At 42.2% G+C, this 20,250-nt stretch overlaps 1 protein-coding gene and 1 long non-coding RNA gene across 11 annotated transcripts in view; one reads left to right on the plus strand and one right to left on the minus strand.

Annotated features, from left to right (window-relative positions):
- The window catches only part of TAF5L (TATA-box binding protein associated factor 5 like), a 30,239-nt gene extending 18,916 nt beyond the window's left edge, over positions 1-11,323 (plus strand). For 7 of the 10 annotated variants that reach the window (XM_082718882.1, XM_082718886.1, XM_082718885.1 and 4 more), the window contains 2 exons: positions 2,496-3,220; positions 9,311-11,323. In XM_082718882.1, coding sequence (XP_082575008.1) covers positions 2,496-3,220; positions 9,311-10,108 — 1,523 coding nt within the window. In that variant the 3' untranslated portion in view covers positions 10,109-11,323. The remainder of the gene's footprint in view (positions 1-2,495; positions 3,221-9,310) is intronic. The other 3 variants (XM_082718889.1, XM_082718890.1, XM_082718891.1) reach the window with 1 other exon arrangement.
- LOC309857724 overlaps positions 9,189-20,250 on the minus strand; it is a 143,181-nt gene continuing 132,119 nt past the window's right edge. Inside the window, exon 2 of the long non-coding RNA XR_014307872.1 lies at positions 9,189-9,291. This is a non-coding gene — a long non-coding RNA (uncharacterized lncRNA). The remainder of the gene's footprint in view (positions 9,292-20,250) is intronic.

Consider the following 20,250-nt stretch of genomic DNA (forward strand, 5'->3'; position numbering starts at 1 on the left):
TTCAGCTGATTGGACAGGCTCACCCACATTACGGAGAGTAATCTGCTTTCCTCAAAGTCTGCTGATTTATCTTAACCACACCTAAAAATTACCTTCACAGAAGCATTTAGATGTTGTTTTAACCAAGTATCTGAGCACTGTGGCCCAGCCAAGATGACGCAGAATTAACCATCCCCACGTCTACCCCCAGTTCAATTTGGTACCCATCTCTATCCCCTTAAACCATACTTAATCTCCAAATAACAATTAACAAGGTCTTTAATCCACCTAACATGGTATAGCTCTCCTGGATACAACCAAAAATGCGTGAATCCCTTCCCCAGAAGAGAAAGCAAAGTCCTTAGATGATTTACCTCTTCTCCTTGATATCCTGTAACTCAAATACTATGGTGTAGTATTAACAGAACTTAAGTACTCTGAAACAAAGTAAGGGTCACTTGTGTACCTGATAAGGGAACAAAGAAGGAAGGAAACAAAGATATGTGTAAATATATACACACACATATTCATAATAAAATAGGGAGGGTAACTTAAATAATTAATCTTAGTTTCTGTAACTGGTCACATACTTCATAGCTGGTATTTAACTACTTTCTTCCACTACCCATTCTGCATTTTCTTTGCCTTCAGCAAACACCTCAGCTGGTCCTGGTTCTTTACTGGATAGGATGATCCAAACCTCATTTCTTTCTTTCTTTCTTTTCCTTTTTTTTCTAAATCTCATTTCTGAAGAGTCTTGGGCCATTACTGGTCCTACCTGGATTCGATTTTTATAGCTTTCCATTAACCTTAACCACAGGGCAGAATGATACAAAGAGATGCCCTGGGGGAATCTCCTTTAGTGCAGACATACTCTGCCTTACCTCAGCTGTGGACTGGCAGTCCAGTGTCTCCTTGGTAGTTAGGATCAGTCACCCCAGCCAGCATCGTAACTCCCTTCTTGGCTATTAAAGACATGAGGAGCCTAAAGTGGCCAGGTAACAGTCTTAAGTTTATTGGAATCATCATTGTAATTTAAGTTCATTTGCTAAATACGTCTTTAAGTAGGGACAAATTTATTCTAAAATACACATTTTATGCACTTAATTCACCTGCGGTAAAGTGAAGTAGGGTATTAGGCAGAGGGAGCATGCTGGGGTCATTCATCATCAAATTGGGGAGGCAATGTTCCCTGATGTAATGTTCCTGATTTTGAGCCATAGATGGATTCTTTTTCATGAAGGGAAAAAAAAAAAAAAAATGCTAGCAGAAGTACTAAGTGCTGATTAAAGCATTTTGATATTAATTTACTTAAATATGCACAAACGTTACGCAAGATATAAAATGTTTATGGTTACTGTATTTCTGTATGAAACCGAAACTCACAAGTAAAGTGCAAGCAAAACCACAAAAGCAATAAAGTTCAAATTAACAGCAAGTGAATATAACGGATAGATTTTTCCAGAACTCACCTGCTGCTCCCCAGGGGCATGGGGGCAGTCCCCATGGCTGTGACACAACCTAGTCTGGCTTCAGCTTCCCAAGGTGCTTGCACCCTGCGTCAGTCCTGCTGCCCCTGCTGGCCTCAGGTGGAGTGGCTGCAGGACCTCTGCGCCATCACAGCTCTCCCCGCCCTCACATACTTGGGCATCACATACACCTCTGTGCTTTTCTCACTCGCCTGTGGCAGCTAAAGCTGGACACTTGGGAACATCCTCAGTCACATAGTCACATGGTGTTCAAGTCTCAAATCAGTAAATGGCTTAGCATTAATGACATGAAGATGTCTCATTTGTAATTATCACTGCAGAAGAGTAGTTTTACTTTTTAGCCAACCTAATCAAAATGACTGCACTGGCAGAGATGGGACAGTTTTGGGTGAGTGTTGTCATCTTAGTGTTAGGACGTGCAGGCCCGGGTAGCCAGGCATGCCCATGAACTCACTAAAATAAGTATTCTGATAATCCTGTCGGATGATGGAGGCCAAAAGTAGTCAAAAAACAAAGTAGAGCACTAAAATCGTATGTCAGTCCTTGCTTCATGGCCAGCCAGATAATTATGAATATGCCTTTGTTCATTGTTTTTAGAAATTATCCAACCAAAAAGTTTCTGTGAAGAACTCACAGTCTCCCAAGAATATAACTACGGACCCTCAGAGGTCTGTGCCTCCCAATCTGAGAAACACTAATGTGTTGGGGAGAAACTGTGAACCTTGAAGACCTGGGGACAAGCCGTGAAGTGTCGGGAGAACTTAGGCGAGTCACTTGCCCTCTCTGGGCATCAAATTCCTGATTTGTGGCCGACTTCTGGGCCAGGTTTGCTGGACTTCAGAGTCCCTGCTCTTCCTTCTTCGGTCAAAAGGCGTGGACTTTGAGTTCCCATAATTTTATGTTGGGCTTCTCTTTCAATCAGCAGTACTGACCAGAATGTGTTGTGTGATGGTGGGCTCCCCAGGAGGGCCACATTATTCTTTGAAATTATACCGATGATAAAGCCCTCACTTTTTTCCATTATAGATTCTGATTCCCAGCATAGCCACGAAGTGATGCCTCTCCTCTATCCTCTCTTTGTCTACCTCCATCTCAACCTGGTCCAGAATAGTCCGAAGAGCACAGTGGAAAGTTTTTACAGCCGCTTCCATGGAATGTTTCTGCAGAACGCTAGCCAGAAGGATGTCATTGAGCAGCTACAGACCACTCAAACCATCCAGGACATCCTGTCTAACTTCAAGCTTCGAGCATTCCTAGATAACAAGTACGTGGTCCGTCTCCAGGAAGACAGCTACGACTACCTTATCCGCTACCTCCAAAGTGACAACAACACCGCCCTGTGCAAAGTCCTCACCTTACATATCCATCTTGACGTGCAGCCCGCCAAGAGAACAGATTACCAGCTCTACGCCAGCGGCAGCTCCTCTCGGAGTGAGAGCAGTGGCCTCGAGCCCACTGACATGCCTGCCCCTATTCTGCAGAACGAGGCTGCCCTGGAGGTCTTGCAGGAGAGCATTAAGCGCGTCAAAGATGGCCCTCCCTCCCTCACCACCATCTGTTTCTATGCCTTCTATAACACAGAGCAGCTGTTGAACACTGCAGAAATCTCCCCAGATAGCAAGCTGCTTGCTGCGGGGTTTGACAACTCCTGTATAAAACTGTGGAGTTTACGATCCAAGAAGTTAAAATCAGAACCCCATCCAGTAGACGTGTCCCGCATCCACTTGGCTTGTGACATTCTGGAGGAGGAGGTATGAATATCATTTTTCTTCCCTACACCTGCCTTATTAATTTGCTTAGAATTCTTACCAAACATGACAGCTCTTGTGGAGAATGGACTTCATTATTTCCTCCATTGTATAGCTAAGGCCAGACTAATTCCCGTGTAACCTGTAACCGCTGAATTCCTCCTCATGCCTAACCTTGGAAGAGATGAAAACTATGTTTAACAACATTAACAGAACATTATTAATGATTGGTCAATATTTAGTACTGTCTGAATATGGATAACACTGCTAAGCCTAATTAAAGACCTTTAGCTAATATTAAGATTTACCCTGTGTGTGTGTGTGTGCGTGTGTGCGTGTGTGTGTGTACATTTATGCGAATATAAATAATTAGAAGTAGCATTACTGGGTCAGAGGATCTGCATTTTAAATTGTGATGAATATTGTCACTTGCCAGTCTCATCAGCAGTAACGAGAACACCGGTTGCTCTTCCCCTCATCAGCATGGGGTGTTACCGGCCTGAGGCCAGGGCACGTCCTCTGGCTTCATGTGCTCCAGGATGTTCCCCAGCCCCATTTTGAAAAGTGCACAGGAAGTGTAGTTGCTATTTTATCCATCAGTCAGTGTAATGATTTGGGGTGGTTACTGAAAAGGGCAGGCTGAGTGGCCTGCATTTCAGGTCACAAAGTTGCACAAAGAGAGAGAAAATTGAACTTCACAGAGTTAACTTCCCCTGCGAATGGCCCCACAAAAGCTAAGAGTGAGAATATTTTTGTCATCTCACCACTGAAATTCAGGTAGCTCTGCCTCAGGTTACTTTCAATGGAAAATTATTTGCATGGGGTAGAGAAATTAAGGAGTCAAAACAAAACAAACAAACAGAAAACCAACATTCAAGTTAATTTCCACAGGTGACAAGGATACCAAGAATATTAGATGCACAAAATAAGCCCTTTTTTCTGATTCTTGTTTTCTTAGTCACCTTCCAGTTAGCATGGTCCTTGAATTTTTGTTTCTTGTGACTCCGACAATATAATTAGAGGAGTTTGTTGTGATGAGTAAAAGGCCTACATTCCAATGTACATACTTTGATTTCTAGGATTTTTTAGTACCCTCCAAAATTTTTTTATTGCACATGAATTTGAGTTTTAAAATTTGTTTTCCTAGGAGACAATTCTTGCCCGTTGAGTGTTCTTTACATATGACTGAAGGACACTGCCATCATTCATTTACAACTTTCTGTAAATACAAGGAAAAATATTTTTCCACTGACTTTATTCCACTGACATTGTGTTTGGAGATTATTCTCAGCATTACAAATTAATATAAAGGAAAATAGCAAAGACAGAAAGGTAGATACAAATAGGGAAAGAACATTAGACTAAAAAAAAAAAAATGTTTAAGTCTATCTACCTGGCTACCACTGAAAATTAGCTCTGTGACTTATTCTGTGAAGATTTCCAGACTTTGGAAGGTATGCATTTGAAGACCCAGAAGTAAAGAATAACATGATGGATGCCAGGAAGGGAGAGAAATTCAAGCAGGCTAGAGTTGGGAGGGCTTACATAGGGAGCACCTCAGCACAGGCTGTACTCGGGATTATGGTGGCCTGAGCTAGGGGAGTGGCAGCAGGAAGAGAGCGCCCAGACCAAGGAGAGAAGAGCTCTGGTAGGAGGTGCTGTTCCACTCCAAAAGAAGATACTTTGTTTAAGTATCTTCCTGATGTAGTCCCAGTTGTCCATATTGAAAGTGCTTTAGATTCTGCTACAGTATAAAGGAACTGCTTTCCTTGTGAAGAAACTTTTGTTTCATTTTATAACTACAGTTGCAATCTTCTTCTCATGTTGTCTAGGAGTTTCCTGTTTGGGATTTCTACATCCCCCACCCATTTTGTCATAGCAGTTGACAAAAGTTTTTGTTGTTGATGGAGTTCGGGGGGATGGTTTTTGGTTTGGGGGGGTGTTCTTTGGGTTTTTTGATTTGGGGTTTTTTGGGTGGGGGGAATGGGAGTGTGGTGGTTGTTCCTGATAAGGAACATTTTGGGGAAAAGCAAGGTACAAATCAGTTCTGGTACTTAGTTTTTAATATTTCTTCAATGAGAACATGGACTTTTTGTTTTCCTGATAGGATTCACAATTAAAATAGAAACTCTTAGTGCAAAGGTCACAAATTCACATACCTGTAGAATTCAAGCAGGTAACTATAAACATTTAAAGCTCCCTGGATCAAAGAGATGGTAGGAAGTATGAAACCACATGAAAACCCAACTAAAAAGCCAGTTTGCAACTTCTACCTTAATCTTCCTAAAGGAATAGTGGCCACATAAATTAGTGGATAAAATGTTTTACTAGTGAGTATTTAAAATACTGACCAGACCCACGGATTCCATTTCCAGGTATATACCCAAAGGAATTGAAAACATAAGTCCCCACAAAAACTTGTACATGAATGTTCATAACATCATTATTCATAATTGCCAAAAAGTGGGAGCAGCCCAAGTGTCAGCCAGCTGATTAAGAGATAAACAAAATAGGATATATCCGTGCAATAGAATATTGTTCTGCCATAGAAAGGAGTGGATCTACATGAGACATGCTTTGTTGTGGATGAGCCTTGTAAACATTGTGCTAACTAAGTAAAAGAAGCCAGCCACAAAGGCCCTCATGCTATATGGTTCCATTTCTAGGAAATATCCAGAATAGGCATATCCATAGAAACAGAAAGCAGATTGATGGTGGCCAGGGGCTGGGGACAGGGAAAGAGGCAGTGACTAATGGGTAAAAGGTTCTTTTTTGAGTTGACGAAAATGTTCTGTAGTAGGGAATGGTAAAAGTTGCATAATTCTGTATATTTCCTAAAAGAGTGAATTTTATAGTACATGAATTATATCTCCGTTTTAGAAAGTAAAAAACAGTAATCAAAAGCTTCTATGAGGGCATGAAATTTTCTCTCTTTATTAAGCCAAATAAAACTGGATCTACAGCACTGCCCTATACCATCTGATATCTGCAACTTAAAAATATTTCTAGATTAACCTTTGAAATGCTATTAATTGGCATAGCAGTGACCCACCTCCTACTAGGACCAGTAGCCCCCATCCTGTCTGAGACCCTCCATCCTCTGTTCCACACTAAATGGAGTTGGAAATGAAGTCCCTCATTGATTGGTAACTATGTATTTTTAATATGTGAGCAACATGGCAAAACCACAGATACCAAATCAAGGATTTGCTCTTCGTTTCAGGTTTGTGTTCATGATCACCCTCATCACTGCCTTCCTCCCGCCCTCCTAGGCCAGCACTACAGCACCAGTATTGGGTCCATGCGCTGGCTAGTGAGCCTTCCCCCAATCCAGCAGTCTTTAAGTTTCAAAATTAAAGAAGTCAGTGTTGTATAATACTCAGTTCTGTGATTTGTATATAAAATGGTCCTGTAGGTCTGTGCTGGCCTAGAGGAATATAATGTGAGCTATGTTTGTAACTTTGATTTTTCTAGTAGCCACGTGGAAAAAGTAAAAAGAAAGAGTCATTTAATTTTAACAATGTATTTTATTCAATCCAGTATGGCCAAAATATCATTTCAACGTGTAAGCAATATTAAAAGATTATTAATGAAATCTGTTACATTCTCCTTTTTTGTCCTCAGTCTTGGAAATCTGGTGTGTTTTACACTTACAACACATGTTCAGCTTAGCTAGCCAATAGCCGCCTTTTCTAGTTCAGGCCACCGTCATCTCTCCTGGAGAGAGCAACCCCCCACTTGCTTCCAAGTCTTAACTCAGCCCCAAGCCCAGCCAGATATAATTTTTTTCAGTTCCATTGGAAGCTAATGTTGGGACAACAGGCCAAGGCTACATTTCAGACCCCAAAAAGTACCCTGGAGCTGAGCTGAGGCACTCTGAACCCCCTAATCCAGGAGCAGACATCTGTAACAAGTCTGAGATTTTTAGGGCCTCCATAGTCTCAAGCAGGGCTTAGCAAACTATGGCACAGGGGTACAGAAGATAAGCTTTGAAAGTCTTTTTATACTTACTTTTCTTACTATTTTTAAATTTCTTTATGCATGCTGTATAATGTACATAGTATGATTTATCATGACACAAATATACTTGACAAATTAAAAATTCATATTTGGGACGCATGCCCATTACTCTTGGGTGTTCAGTCAGTTGTAGGGAATTTGGGGTTTTGCCCTGTGAGCATGGAAGGAAGAGAGAATCTGGGGCTGGGCATGTGTGAATCAGCTACTTGTTCAGAGTTTTAGCTCTGTGCTGAGGCCCTTGTGGGACTGGGTTGAGCCACAGAAGAAAATGTGGCTGGGTTATTTTAAGCTGTGGTCCTGGCAAAGAGCTGATAGCGATAGCCAGCATGAATGCTCTGGTTTCCCCATCTCCTGGTCCATAGAGTCCACCAGGCGCTTGTCCATGTGCTTGAGACAGTCATCAAGACCCCTGGGAAGTGCCAGCTTGACTCCTGGCACACCCCCCTTGTCCCATCTCTGAGCGCACTGTTTAGGTCCCCAGTAAGGAGCTGAAGACCCGCTTCCCTAACTGCCTGTTCCAAACGAAGACCACTTAAGCCCCAGAGATGGTAACGTGCCCTTTAATCCACCACTCACTTCCAAAGGGCCTTGGTGTAATTCATCTGGGGTCGTAAGCTCCCACAGTTTTTATATAATCTTTCTGGTGTACAGCAGTGAGTCATCCTTGAAATTTTGAAGTGTTGTCGTAACCTCTTTTGAAAGGAAAATTACTAATATTCTTGGTAACACGGTAGAACGTTAAGCTCCCAAACGCTTATGTATTTTTAATGTTGAGTGTCTGGAATAGGCATTTTGAATATTCATGGACATCAATGTTTATTTTCTCTTAACTTTTTCTGAAATCTGTACACATTGAAGGCGTTTGTTTTATTTTGAATTTAATAGTTTTCAAATGGGAGTTAAAAAGATGCGATTTTCCTGTACAGGAACTCAAGGCCCACAGACATATTTATATCTCAGCTAACAAAGCCGATTGGTTCAGGACTCTTCTTACTCCTCCTTACGGCATTTAATGAAAACCCATTTTCATTTGTGAATTCTTGGGTAGAGACAGCTGTAGTGTTAAGCTTGTCTGTGAGGGAATGAAGGGAAAACAGATTTTGAACAGAGATACTGTCCTTATGGGGAAGAGGGTGAGGTAGGAGGACTCCCTCCCTCGGTACCATGAGTGGTTGTCTTCTTTTCTGTCCCCACTTTTAGTTCCAAGAATCCCATGAGTCACTCGGCTTGTTTAAAGCCATTCTGAACCCATGCCTCACTTGGGAAAATGTTTGAGACCCTCCAGAAAGTCACAGTTTTAAAACTTCATCTTTATTTCTTTTTGGACACTGGCAGTTTATGCCTGGTCACACGGTATGAGTGTTGCTTACTGATAACTGCACCTTTCTGGTCTACTGTTTGTTCTGATACGTCCAGGCGTTATTTTGGCTAACCTTTTACAACAGTTTCATGTAAATTTTAAAGTGAGACCATGTCTACCTTCATCACTGACCCCACTCATGGGAGTAATGAACGTGCCAGAAATTTTCTTAGTGGAGCCGAAACAGCAATGTGGCTTAGAAAGCAGCTAAAACCAGCAGATGAAGACAAGCCCACAGAATAAAAGAATCTGAGAACTTAATGTAAACTCGGCAGTAAATCTTTCCAAATGATGTCTGTCAGGATTAACAGTGGAAGTGACCATGGGTGATCTTTGAAGGAGCCTTGGAAACCTGTTCCCCCCTCAGCCTGACAGTAAGGTCCACAGTCGTTACCGTGTAATGATAGCTTGGCATTTGTGTACTTTTGATTTGATTGAGTCTTAGCTACAAGATGGACTTGAGGAAGACAATTTGTAAGTTGCACGAGACTTTGTGTTTCATTGTGCAATTGTGAGTTGTTTTCCTGGGGTCGCCCTTAAGGACAAGACCACTGTCATCTACTGGTCAGAGGCTATTTCTCAAGTAGTGGCTTTTTTTTTCTTTCTTTCTTTATTTTTCTTTTTGCTGGACTGTTTGGTTTTCATGGCAGACCACTAAACATGTTTCCCTTGTGTGTCTCTCTGCCACCCGCCCCTCCCCCCACTGTCCCCAGGATGATGAGGATGACAATGCGGGCACAGAGATGAAGATCCTCCGGGGACACTGTGGACCAGTATACAGCACAAGGTTCCTTGCAGACAGCTCAGGGTTGCTCTCTTGTTCTGAAGACATGTCCATTAGGTACTGGGACCTCAGCAGTTTCACCAACACTGTGTTGTACCAAGGACATGCCTACCCTGTGTGGGACCTGGACATTAGCCCATATAGCCTGTACTTTGCCAGCGGGTCCCATGACCGCACCGCAAGGCTGTGGTCATTTGATCGGACGTACCCGCTGAGAATATATGCCGGACACCTGGCAGATGTGGACTGTGTCAAATTCCACCCTAATTCAAACTACTTAGCCACGGGCTCGACCGACAAGACTGTCCGGCTGTGGAGCGCTCAACAGGGCAACTCAGTGAGGCTCTTCACGGGCCACCGCGGCCCCGTGCTCTCTCTTGCCTTCTCTCCTAACGGTAAGTACTTGGCATCAGCCGGCGAGGACCAGCGGCTGAAGCTATGGGACTTGGCCTCTGGGACCCTTTATAAAGAACTGAGGGGCCACACGGACAATATCACCAGCCTCACCTTCAGCCCGGACAGCAGCCTGATCGCGTCCGCATCCATGGACAACTCCGTGCGCGTCTGGGACATCAGGAACACGCACTGCAGTGCACCCACCGACGGCTCCTCGGGTGAACTCGTGGGCGTGTACACCGGGCAGATGAGCAACGTGCTGAGCGTGCAGTTCATGGCCTGCAACCTCCTTCTAGTGACTGGAATCACACAAGAAAATCAGGAACATTAAATTTTTTTTTTTTTTTAATCTTTGTCGTAAGGGACTGGGGCAGTCATGGAAAGCCTCCAGGCTGCCAGTCTTAGGACACATCGAGATCGAATCACTGACTGACTGTGAAAGACTCCCTGCTTCTTCCCCTGACCCCTGCTCCCCCCACCCCCCACCTCCATCCCATGCAGACATCCTGAGCTCGTCACCCCTTCACTCGCTGCCCTCCCCCATAATGTCGAAGGACCGGAGGGGGAAGGTGCTGTGATTGGACGTGAGACGGAGAAGGAAGAGGCTCCAGAGGTCAGATTGCGAGTTCCCACAAAGATCCCGCCCGTGTCCTTGTGTGAGCACCTTCGTGTCTCTGTCTCATTTTCCCGCGCGTAAGAGATGCTGCTTACCTTGCCGCCGGGTGCTGCATTTGGGTCCCAGGATGGTCATGGGGCACCCTTAGGAGGAGCGGTGCCACCTGCTCACGGCTGCTCCGTCGGCGGGTGCGGGGTGGATCTTTACCGGTGCAGGAAGGCGGGGCTGGGAACTAGGACGGGGGGCAGGGATCATCCTGGCAAAAAGTCTCTCCTTTTCCATAATTACAGAGAACCAGGATTTTTTATTATTATAATTATAATTATTATTATTATTGAGAAGAGGAAACCTAGCACTGGCAGAGGGGCCTTCTCTGCTCTCATCTTTCAGGTTTTACTCCTGGCACTGGCTGTGATACTTGGAATCTTGAGGTTCAGGGAATTCAGAGAATTGGGTAGCACAGTGTTTGGGGAGAAAGGGAAACTTTCTGGGTGATGGATGGATCACTCCGGCTGACATGTCTAGAAGTGGGGCGGGCGGGGGGAGGGTTGGTTTGAGAAAGTCCTGGGCTCCCGCAGTGATGGTGGGAGAGGAAGAGGTTCCTCACGGCTGCACTTGTATGAACAGTTCTCTCCCCCAAAAGGACAGATGGTGGTAAAGAAATGAAAAGGATTGGAAGTGATAAGTCAAAAGATAGAATTAGAAGATGTGAAATTTCCAAATGCCCATTTATTTGGAGGTGCGAGCCTCTCAACGTGTTTTCCTCCTGCCATCATTGGCTCCCACCTCCTGCATTGCAATAGCGGTTTAACGAACACTTTGTGAAACAAATCGTAAGTACATACGCACGCATCCAAAACTGTGCTTTGAGGATAAAGCGAGTTCAAATTCATGGAAAAAAGGATTAAATATTTCTGTTTTCTGAAAAGAGTTATTTTGTATTTTGTTTTCTATTAAAATGTATTTAGTTTCCAAAAAAAGAAAAAAAAAGTGTTGTCATCTCATTTAAACCATGAGGACAGGCGTGTGTGCGGCCTCTCCTGGGTGATGTGCCCCCCACCTCTCTTGGGGATAATAGCCAATCATGTCGGCCAAACTGGCCCCAACTCAGGGGCACTCCCACCTGTTCCTGTGTTCTGTTCGGCTTACTTTGATTCCTCTTGGCATTCACAGGAATTATTGGTAAGATTTACTACTGTTTATATATCCAAGATTGGCAGTTGCCAACAGGAGACAACATATATTTTACCATCTAGACTAATTTGGCAAGATCCCACTTCTGGTTTTCTTTAATGATCCCCATTATAAAATTTCTAAGGGGCTTAAGAATTCTGCTATATAATTAACTTAAACTTTTTCTCAAACAATTCCAGATAAAAGACTCGTTCAAAAATTTAAATGATGCCAGAATTTTTTAAATGTACTATGAAACAAAATTTCCTGGCAAGAACACCAAGGATTATGAGGAAATTAAAGGAAGACTCTAGAATTCTATGCCAAAAAAAAAAAAAAAAAAACCTTAGTTGAGCCTTAGATACTGATTAATAGGAAATGTTTCTCATTCATAAAAACTGATGTATTTGAAATATTGTAAGAAGGATCCGTTAGTTCCTCAGCCAGCTTTCCCTTCCACGTAGTGTGCAGGGAAGAAGCCCAGATAGAATTCAAATGTCTTCTTATCTACAATAAGTGAACTCTTAGGTTAAATTGTCTGGTATATTGCTAGAATCAATAAAATCCCTAAATTGGGCCTAATCATTCTCAGAAGTGAAAATACCACTGATCATTGGTGATTTGGAAAGGCTTTGTGTTTGTTTTTTAATGCAAAATTTTTTTTAATTGAACACAAAAATGTATTAGGTTGCTCAGTCTTCAAATGACTGATCATGTATATACTTTGTCATTTGAATTCAGCCTCTTAATGTTCTGCATCTTTGGCCTCTTTTTTTGAACTAACTTTAGTGTGGGATAATTTAACTTTATAGAACGCCCCTCACAACGCTCCCAGAATCTTAGAACTATCATAAGGGGTACATATGTATGTTTATGGCCACAAGGATGCATAAGAACATGCTTTTCAGGTTGCTGTCTTGCATTTTATTTCCTCTTCAGAGCAAGTCTGTTAGGCGGATAGGGCTGGTGATACTACCATTTTGTAGATGAAATAGCCAAAGCCCAGAGAAGCTCTATTATCTATACACAATGTGGAACGGTCCCATAGCTTGGATGTGTTACGTAGAAGTTCTGTATTCAGTATCCTCAAGTTCTAGCTGGAGGATACAGCCCTGATGACAGAAAAACCTTTTTTTATTTTTTATTTTTTTAAAGATTTTATTTATTTATTTATTTGACAGAGTTTGAGTGCAAGTAGGGTGAGCGGCAGGCAGAGGGAGAGAGAAGCAGACTCCACGCTGAGCAGGGAGCCTGATGCAGGGCTCGATCCCAGGACTCTGGGATCATGTCTGAGCCAAAGGCAGACGCTTAACTATGAAACCACCCAGAAAAACCTTTTTTGCTGGGGGAAGGAGGGGACAACAACCTCCAAAAAGGAAATATGAATATATAACATATATATATGTATGTTATTTTCATAAAGCTCATGGAATGATTTCTGGTAGATAGTCAGCACTTTTTATCTCCATAACAACCCAGTGAGATAAATGCCATTTTTGTCTGCATCTTGAAGACAAGGATTCTAAGCCCTGTTGGAGTAAGTCACTTTGCCAGAGGGTCACAGAGCTCGTAAACAATGAAGCCAGAATCTACATCTGGGAAGTGTGGCTTCAGAGTTCATGCCCTTTCCCAGGCTCTTGTCTCCCCTCATTCCCACAGTACCAGGTAAAGAGTGGCCTGAGGTTACTAGTAGCTAAATGTTCCTGGCAATAGTTATAAGACTCACGCTTCCCTTTGCCAGGTAAATCAGCAGCATCTAGCAGGATCAGAAACTGGCAGTGAGAACAAACTTAAACAATATATGATTAAAAGAAACTTGAAAATATTCAATTATTATGAACCACAATGATAAATCTCTGCAATGTATATACGGTGCAGGAAAAAAAAGCAAAAACAAAAACAAAACAGAAAAAACAAACCTCTTGAAATTCCGTAGGCTGATAGGCTCAGAAAAACCTGACTGTAATTTCAACGCTGGCCAAAAGAAAGAGAACGTTGAGACAAAGGAAAGTAAGAAATAGGAATGAAATGGGAATCAATTTGAAATTTTTTTATATATTCAAGATCCAGCTTCTAAGGATAGCTGTGATTACTAGCTTTTCATTTGTTTTATTCATATATTAAAAATGTCTTGGTTGTGTTAAAAAAAATCCATTGAATATGTAGGCTTCTAATTTTGCTATTAGCCAGATTGGTATTTAAATACATGGATTAAAAGGTTAGTCTGTACTTCAACTTGTCTTTCAGTTGCATGTTTTAGAAAAGTGTCCGTTATATCTATGCCCAGCCCACAGCAAGGATTCATATTATTGACACCTATATAGCAACCAAATAAGTCTGAAACTCCTTTATGGTAAACAGAAAATCTTCATTATAGAATTTGGGGAATCCAGATGTTCCTTGGCAGTTTGACCCATTGGAGAACAACTTAGATACTTTCCCATGATTCTGAAATTCCTTAAAGAGATATCTTTATATTAACTATGTATCTGTTATGATCAGACATTGTGTCAGGGGGCAGAAATGCAAGAGTAAGCAAAACTGATTTGACTTTATAGTTTAAAGAGGGAGGCAGATATCGATCAAGTAATCTCGTAAATAAACATTTAATTTCAAATAGTAGGGAGTGCTACACTGGGTGCAATGAAAGAATATGCCCAGGGATCTAATTTAGATGAAGCAATCAAGGAAGGCCTCCCCAAAGAATTAGTAATGAAGCTGGGACCTGGAAGGCAAGCAGGACTTAGCCAGGCAGAGTTCAGGGAAGAATGGTCCAGACCCCACCTGGGAAAGAACCTGGTACACTCAAGTCCACAGGGGCTGAAGCAATGTGAGTAAGGAACAACAGCATGACACAAGTTTGGATAATTGCAAGGGCTTTGGGCCCCTTCAGAAGATTGGCTTTTATCCCAGGTGGGGTGGAAGCTACTGAAGGGTATACAACAGGGAAGTGACCCAGTCCAAGTTCCACCTTAATAATATACCTGACTGCAAGAAGACATAGACACATTTGCAGTGGACTTGCACTTCAACAGGATAACAAGGCAACATTTACTGAACCCATCTGTGCCAAGCACTGCAGGACACAGCCAACCGATGGAAGCCAGCTACCATGTTGTGGGCTGCCCTATGTGGAGTGGCCCCTCAGGCAATGAACCAAAAGCAGCCTCTAACCAACAACCTGTGCGGACCCACCAACCACCACACGAGGGAGCTTGGATGCAGATCCTGTCCCGGTTCAGCCTTCAGATAAGACTGCAGCCTCCTGATCAACCTTGAGACAGAGATATCCAGCTAAGTCTGCCCACATTCTTAACTGACAAACTGTGAGATGTCACATGTCGTTTTAGATCACTGAGGTTTGGGGTAATTTCTTGTGTAGAGTAGATAACTAGCCCATCAGTCCTACCCCATAATCCATTCTATTAACTGCTGTGCTATAGAAAGTGAAATAATTACAGATTAAAATTGGCAGCTGTAAGGAATAGGATTGGAGGGTATGAGAGTGAGCAGGGAGTCCAATTAAGATCTTTGCAGTTGTCCAGGAGAGAGACAAGGATGGTGTGGACTAGAGTGGCCACAGTGGAAATGGAGAAAAGTTGACACATCCGATGAACATGTTAGAGGTGGGTTGGCAAGACTTAAGTGGGTTGTCTGGGGAGCAAACACAGGAATCATGGATGACCCACATGTTTCTGGCATGAGCAGTTTGGTGGATACAGTTACCATTTATTGTGAGGAGGAGGTTTCTGGGCAAAGATCAAGAGTGCAGTTTGGGATCTCTGAAATGTGAGGTGCATATAAGAGAACCAAGTGACAATACCAGATAGGCAGTTAGATAAACACACCTGGAGTTCAGAGCAGAGGTCTACCTTGACATTTTAGTTTCAGACTTAGATTCATTAGAGTGCTTTCTGCCACTAGGGACAAAAATCTGACTCCAAGTGGTTTAAAAATAAGGTATTTTATTGGTTCACATATCAGTGTAGAGGTCCGGTGGGTTTCACAGGCAACTCACTAAGGGCCTCACTTGGGTTCTGTAACTCCGTTGTGCTCTCTTCTGCGGTTGGCTTCCTCACAGCCCGACTTATCCCATTGGGAGAGGGCTACCAACAGCAGTGAAGGCCAGACTCCCCCCTCATTGATATCCAGTAGGAATGTGAGCTTACTGCCCATTCCTCACTCTTAAGAACAAGGAAAAAATGTCCAGAAGTTCCAGCAAACATCTCCAACTTGCATTAGACCAGTGAATCATTGACTCTGCCCCTGACAAAGGCAAGAGTCCCTAGCATATGGTTGGAATTTGAAGCCTTCCAAATGGACGTGATTACCAAGGACAAGAGCATAGCATAAAAAGAGATGAGGCCTCACAACTAAACCGGTACGGGTCAGAAAGGAGAAGCCACCAACAAAGAGAGCAAAACAGGAGAGGGTGCTGTCCCAGAAGCCGAGAGAAGAAAGTACTTCAAAACAGGAGTGGTAGGGGAGTGGCTTTGGCTGGCTGCCCAGTGAACATGCGACTCTCTATCTCCGGACTGTAAGTTGGGGCCCCACGCTGGGTGTAGAGATTGCTTAAAAATGAAATCTTAAAAAAAAAAAAAAAAAAAGTCAACTGTCCTGATGCTACCAAGAATTCAAATAAAGACGGGAGAGTATCCATGACAATACAGTAGGCAGGTGGCTGACAATCTGGGTCCAGCAGTTACGGTTGAGTAAGGGAAATGGAAAGGACATTGGAATGGACTGAAAAGTGGAAAGGCCATAGAAACACAAATACACTTCATTTATGACAGGTGATGCATACAGAGAAGGGAGAAGAACAGACTGTCACCACAGGGTAAGACAATTGGCAATCCATAGGGGAAAAATTAAATTGGCCCCTTACCTCTCTATACACTCTATACACAGTTCCAGATGCACAAAAGGACATCCTTGTGACCTTGGGATGGGAAGAAATTCCTAAAGGAAAAAAAAAGCCCTGTCCAAAAAGGACAAGATTGGTTAAACTCAAAATATTCATTCATCAAAAGAACCATGGAAGAACTAATGGACAGGCCCTGAATGTGGGGAGATACCTGTAATACAAGCGCAACAGAGACAAATGTCTAGAGCAACATCGTGCGGTGGGATTGGCTGTACAATGGAATGCTCTCTAGTTCTGTTCTGTCCTAGAGAGCTTTGTGTGAGGTCAGAAATGTTCTGTAGTCTCTCTCCTGTAGAAATTTCCTGTAGAAATTGCTGTAAGGGGGGATATTCTGTAGTTCTCTGCCATCCCATAAAGTAGTTACCAGCCCCATATAGCCATTGAGCATTTGAAATATGGATAGTGTAACTAAGGAACTGAATTTTCTATTAATTTATATTACCACATGAGACTAGTGGCTAACATCTCAGACTGCAGAATTCTAAACTATATGAAAAACAACAAATCGGTGAGTAAAAATCATAAGCAAAAGTCTTAAAGGGAAGCACCTCTTCAGAGAAGAAATCCAAATGGCTAATAAATTAGAAATTACTGAACCTTGTATTACTCAAGGAAATGCAAATTTAAAACGAGGTACTGTTAAACACCCTTCAGACTAACAACATTGTAAAAGCCTGACAATGTCAAGTGTTGGTGCGTCTGGACCGTCCCACACTGGTGAGAATGTCAGTTTGTAACCTATCTGTGGAGGGTGCAGTTTTACATAGCTAAACTGAAGAAAGTCAAGCTCTGTTATGCCCAGCAATCCACATCTACCAGGATACATAGAAGACAATGTCCATGACCACACTGTCTATCATTTTCCAAAGCTGGAAACAAATTAAATGCCCATGAATAGAAAGGATGACAAACTTGACCCTAAAAAAATAAACATGAGAGCTGCAAGCACCAAATTTACAGTGTTGACTGAAGAGAAAGACAAATGATTCCTACAGAATGATTCCATTTACATAGAGCCCGAGCCATCAAAACTGACCGTATAGATTTTAGTATGTGTATGACGATGTCAGAATTGTAGAGAGGGAAGGGTACTGATCAGGAGGGGATGCCGGAGTGCCAGAGATCTTCTGTTTCTTGCCTTGGGCGGTGGTCACCCCAACGTGCACTTGAGAACTTCATTAGGTGGCACAAAGAAGTTTTATTTCATTATATTAGAAACATTTCTGAAAGAATAAAAAGTTGGTGAGAAGAGGAGAGTGGGATGAGGGAAGCAAATATCTCTTGAAATCCTTAAAGGGGTGCAGAGACCGAGACATGTGGAAGCGAGGAAGAATCACTTAATTTGCCCTTTGCTTGGTTTGGTTTGATCATTAACCGAAGTTCCTAAAACAGGGGCTTTCAAATGTTTACACCACAACCCGTAAGAAAAATGTATTTTACATTGTGACCTAGTATGCACATACACGGGGCTTTATTAAACTAAGATTTCATTGACTAGAAGAGGTACATTATTCTTTTTTTTTATTTTTTATAAACATATAATATATTTTTATCCCCTGGGATACAGGTCTCTGAATCGCCAGATTTAAACACTTCACAGCACTCACCAAAGCACATACCCTCCCCAATGTCCATAATCCCACCCCTCTTCTCCCAACCCCCCTCCCCCCAGCAACCCTCAGTCTGTTTTGTGAGATTAAGAGTCACTTATGGTTTGTCTCCCTCCCAATCCCATCTTGTTTCATTTATTCTTCTCCTACCCCCTTCACCCCCCATGTTGCATCTCCACTTCCTCATATCAGGGAGATCATATGATAGTTGTCTTTCTCCGCTTGACTTATTTCGCTAAGCATGATACCCTCTAGTTCCATCCACACCGTCTCAAATGGCAAGATTTCATTTCTTTTGATGGCTGCATAGTATTCCATTGTGTATATATACCACATCTTCTTTATCCATTCATCTGTTGATGGACACCTAGGTTCTTTCCATAGTTTGGCTATCATAGACATTGCTGCTATAAACATTCGGGTGCACATGCCCCTTTGGATCACTACGTTTGTATCTTTAGGGTAAATACCCAGTAGTGCAACTGCTGGGTTGTAGGGTAGTTCTATTTTCAACATTTTGAGGAACTTCCATGCTGTTCTCCAGAGTAGTTGCACCAGCTTGCATTCCCACCAACAGTGTAGGAGGGTTCCCCTTTCTCCGCATCCTCGCCAGCATCTGTCATTTCCTGACTTGTTAATTTTAGCCATTCTGACTGGTGTGAGGTGGTATCTCATTGTGGTTTTGATTTGTATTTCCCTGATGCCGGGTCATGTGGAGCACTTTTTCACATGTCTGTTGGATGTCTTCTTTGCAGAAATGTCTGTACATGTCTTCTGCCCATTTCTTGATTAGATTATTTGTTCTTTGGGTGTTGATTTGCTAAGTTCTTTATAGATTTTGGACACTAGCCCTTTATCTGATATGTCATTTGCAAATATCTTCTTCCATTCTGTCAGTTGTCTTTTGGTTTTGCTAACTGTGCAAACTTTGTTTAGCTGTGCTAAAGCTTTTGATCTTGGTGAAATCCCAATAGTTCATTTTTGCCCTTGCTTCCCTCACCTTTGGTGATGTTCCTAGGAAGATGCTGTGGCTGAGGTCAAAGAGGTTGCTGCCTGTGTTCTCTCCAAGGATTTTGATGGATTCCTTTCTCACATTGTGGTCCTTCCTCCATTTTGAGTCTATTTTTCATGTGTGGTGTAAGGAAATAGTCCAATTTCATTTTTCTGCATGTGGCTGTCCAATTTTCCCCCACACCATTTATTGAAGAGGCTGTCTTTTTTCCATTGGACATTCTTTCCTGCTTTGTCGAGGATTAGTTGACCATAGAGCTGAGGGTCCATTTCTGGGCTCTCTATTCTGTTCCATTGATCTATGTGTCTGTTTTTGTGCCAGTACCATGCTGTCTTGATGATGACAGCTTTGTAATAGAGCTTGAAGTCCGTAATTGTGATGCCACCAACTTTGGCTTTCTTTTTCAATATTCCTTTGGCTATTCTAGGTCTTTTCTGGTTCCATATAAATTTTAGGATTATTTGTTCCATTTCTTTGAAAAAGATGGATGGCACTTTGATAGGAATTGCATTAAATGTGTAGATTGCTTTAGGTAGCATAGACATTTTCACAATATTTATTCTTCCAATCCAGGAGCATGGAACATTTTTCCATTTCTTTGTGTCTTCCTCAATTTCTTTCATGATTACTTTATAGTTTTCTGAGTATAGATTCTTTGCCTCTTTGATTAGGTTTATTCCTAGGTATCTTATGGTTTGGGGTGCAATTGTAAATGGGATTGACTCCTTAATTTCTCTTTCTTCTGTCTTGTTGTTGGTGTAGAGAAATGCAACTGATTTCTGTGCATTGATTTTATATCCTGACACCTTACTGAATCCCTGTACAAGTTCTAGCAGTTTCTAGAAGTCTTTTGGGTTTTCCACATATAGTATCATATCATCTGTGAAGAGTAATAGTTTGACTTCTTTGCCGATTTGGATGCCTTTAATTTCCTTTTGTTGTCTGATTGCTGAGGCTATGACTTCTAGTACTATGTTGAATAGCAGTGGTGATAATGGACATCCCTGCCGTGTTCCTGACCTTAGCAGAAAAGCTTTCAGTTTTTCTCCATTGAGAATGATATTTGCAGTGGGTTTTTCATAGATGGCTTTGATGATATTGAGGTATGTGCCCTCTATCCCTACACTTTGAAGAGTTT

This window comes from Mustela nivalis (genome assembly GCF_964662115.1).
Source record: "Mustela nivalis genome assembly, chromosome: 2".
NCBI lineage: Eukaryota > Metazoa > Chordata > Mammalia > Carnivora > Mustelidae > Mustela > Mustela nivalis.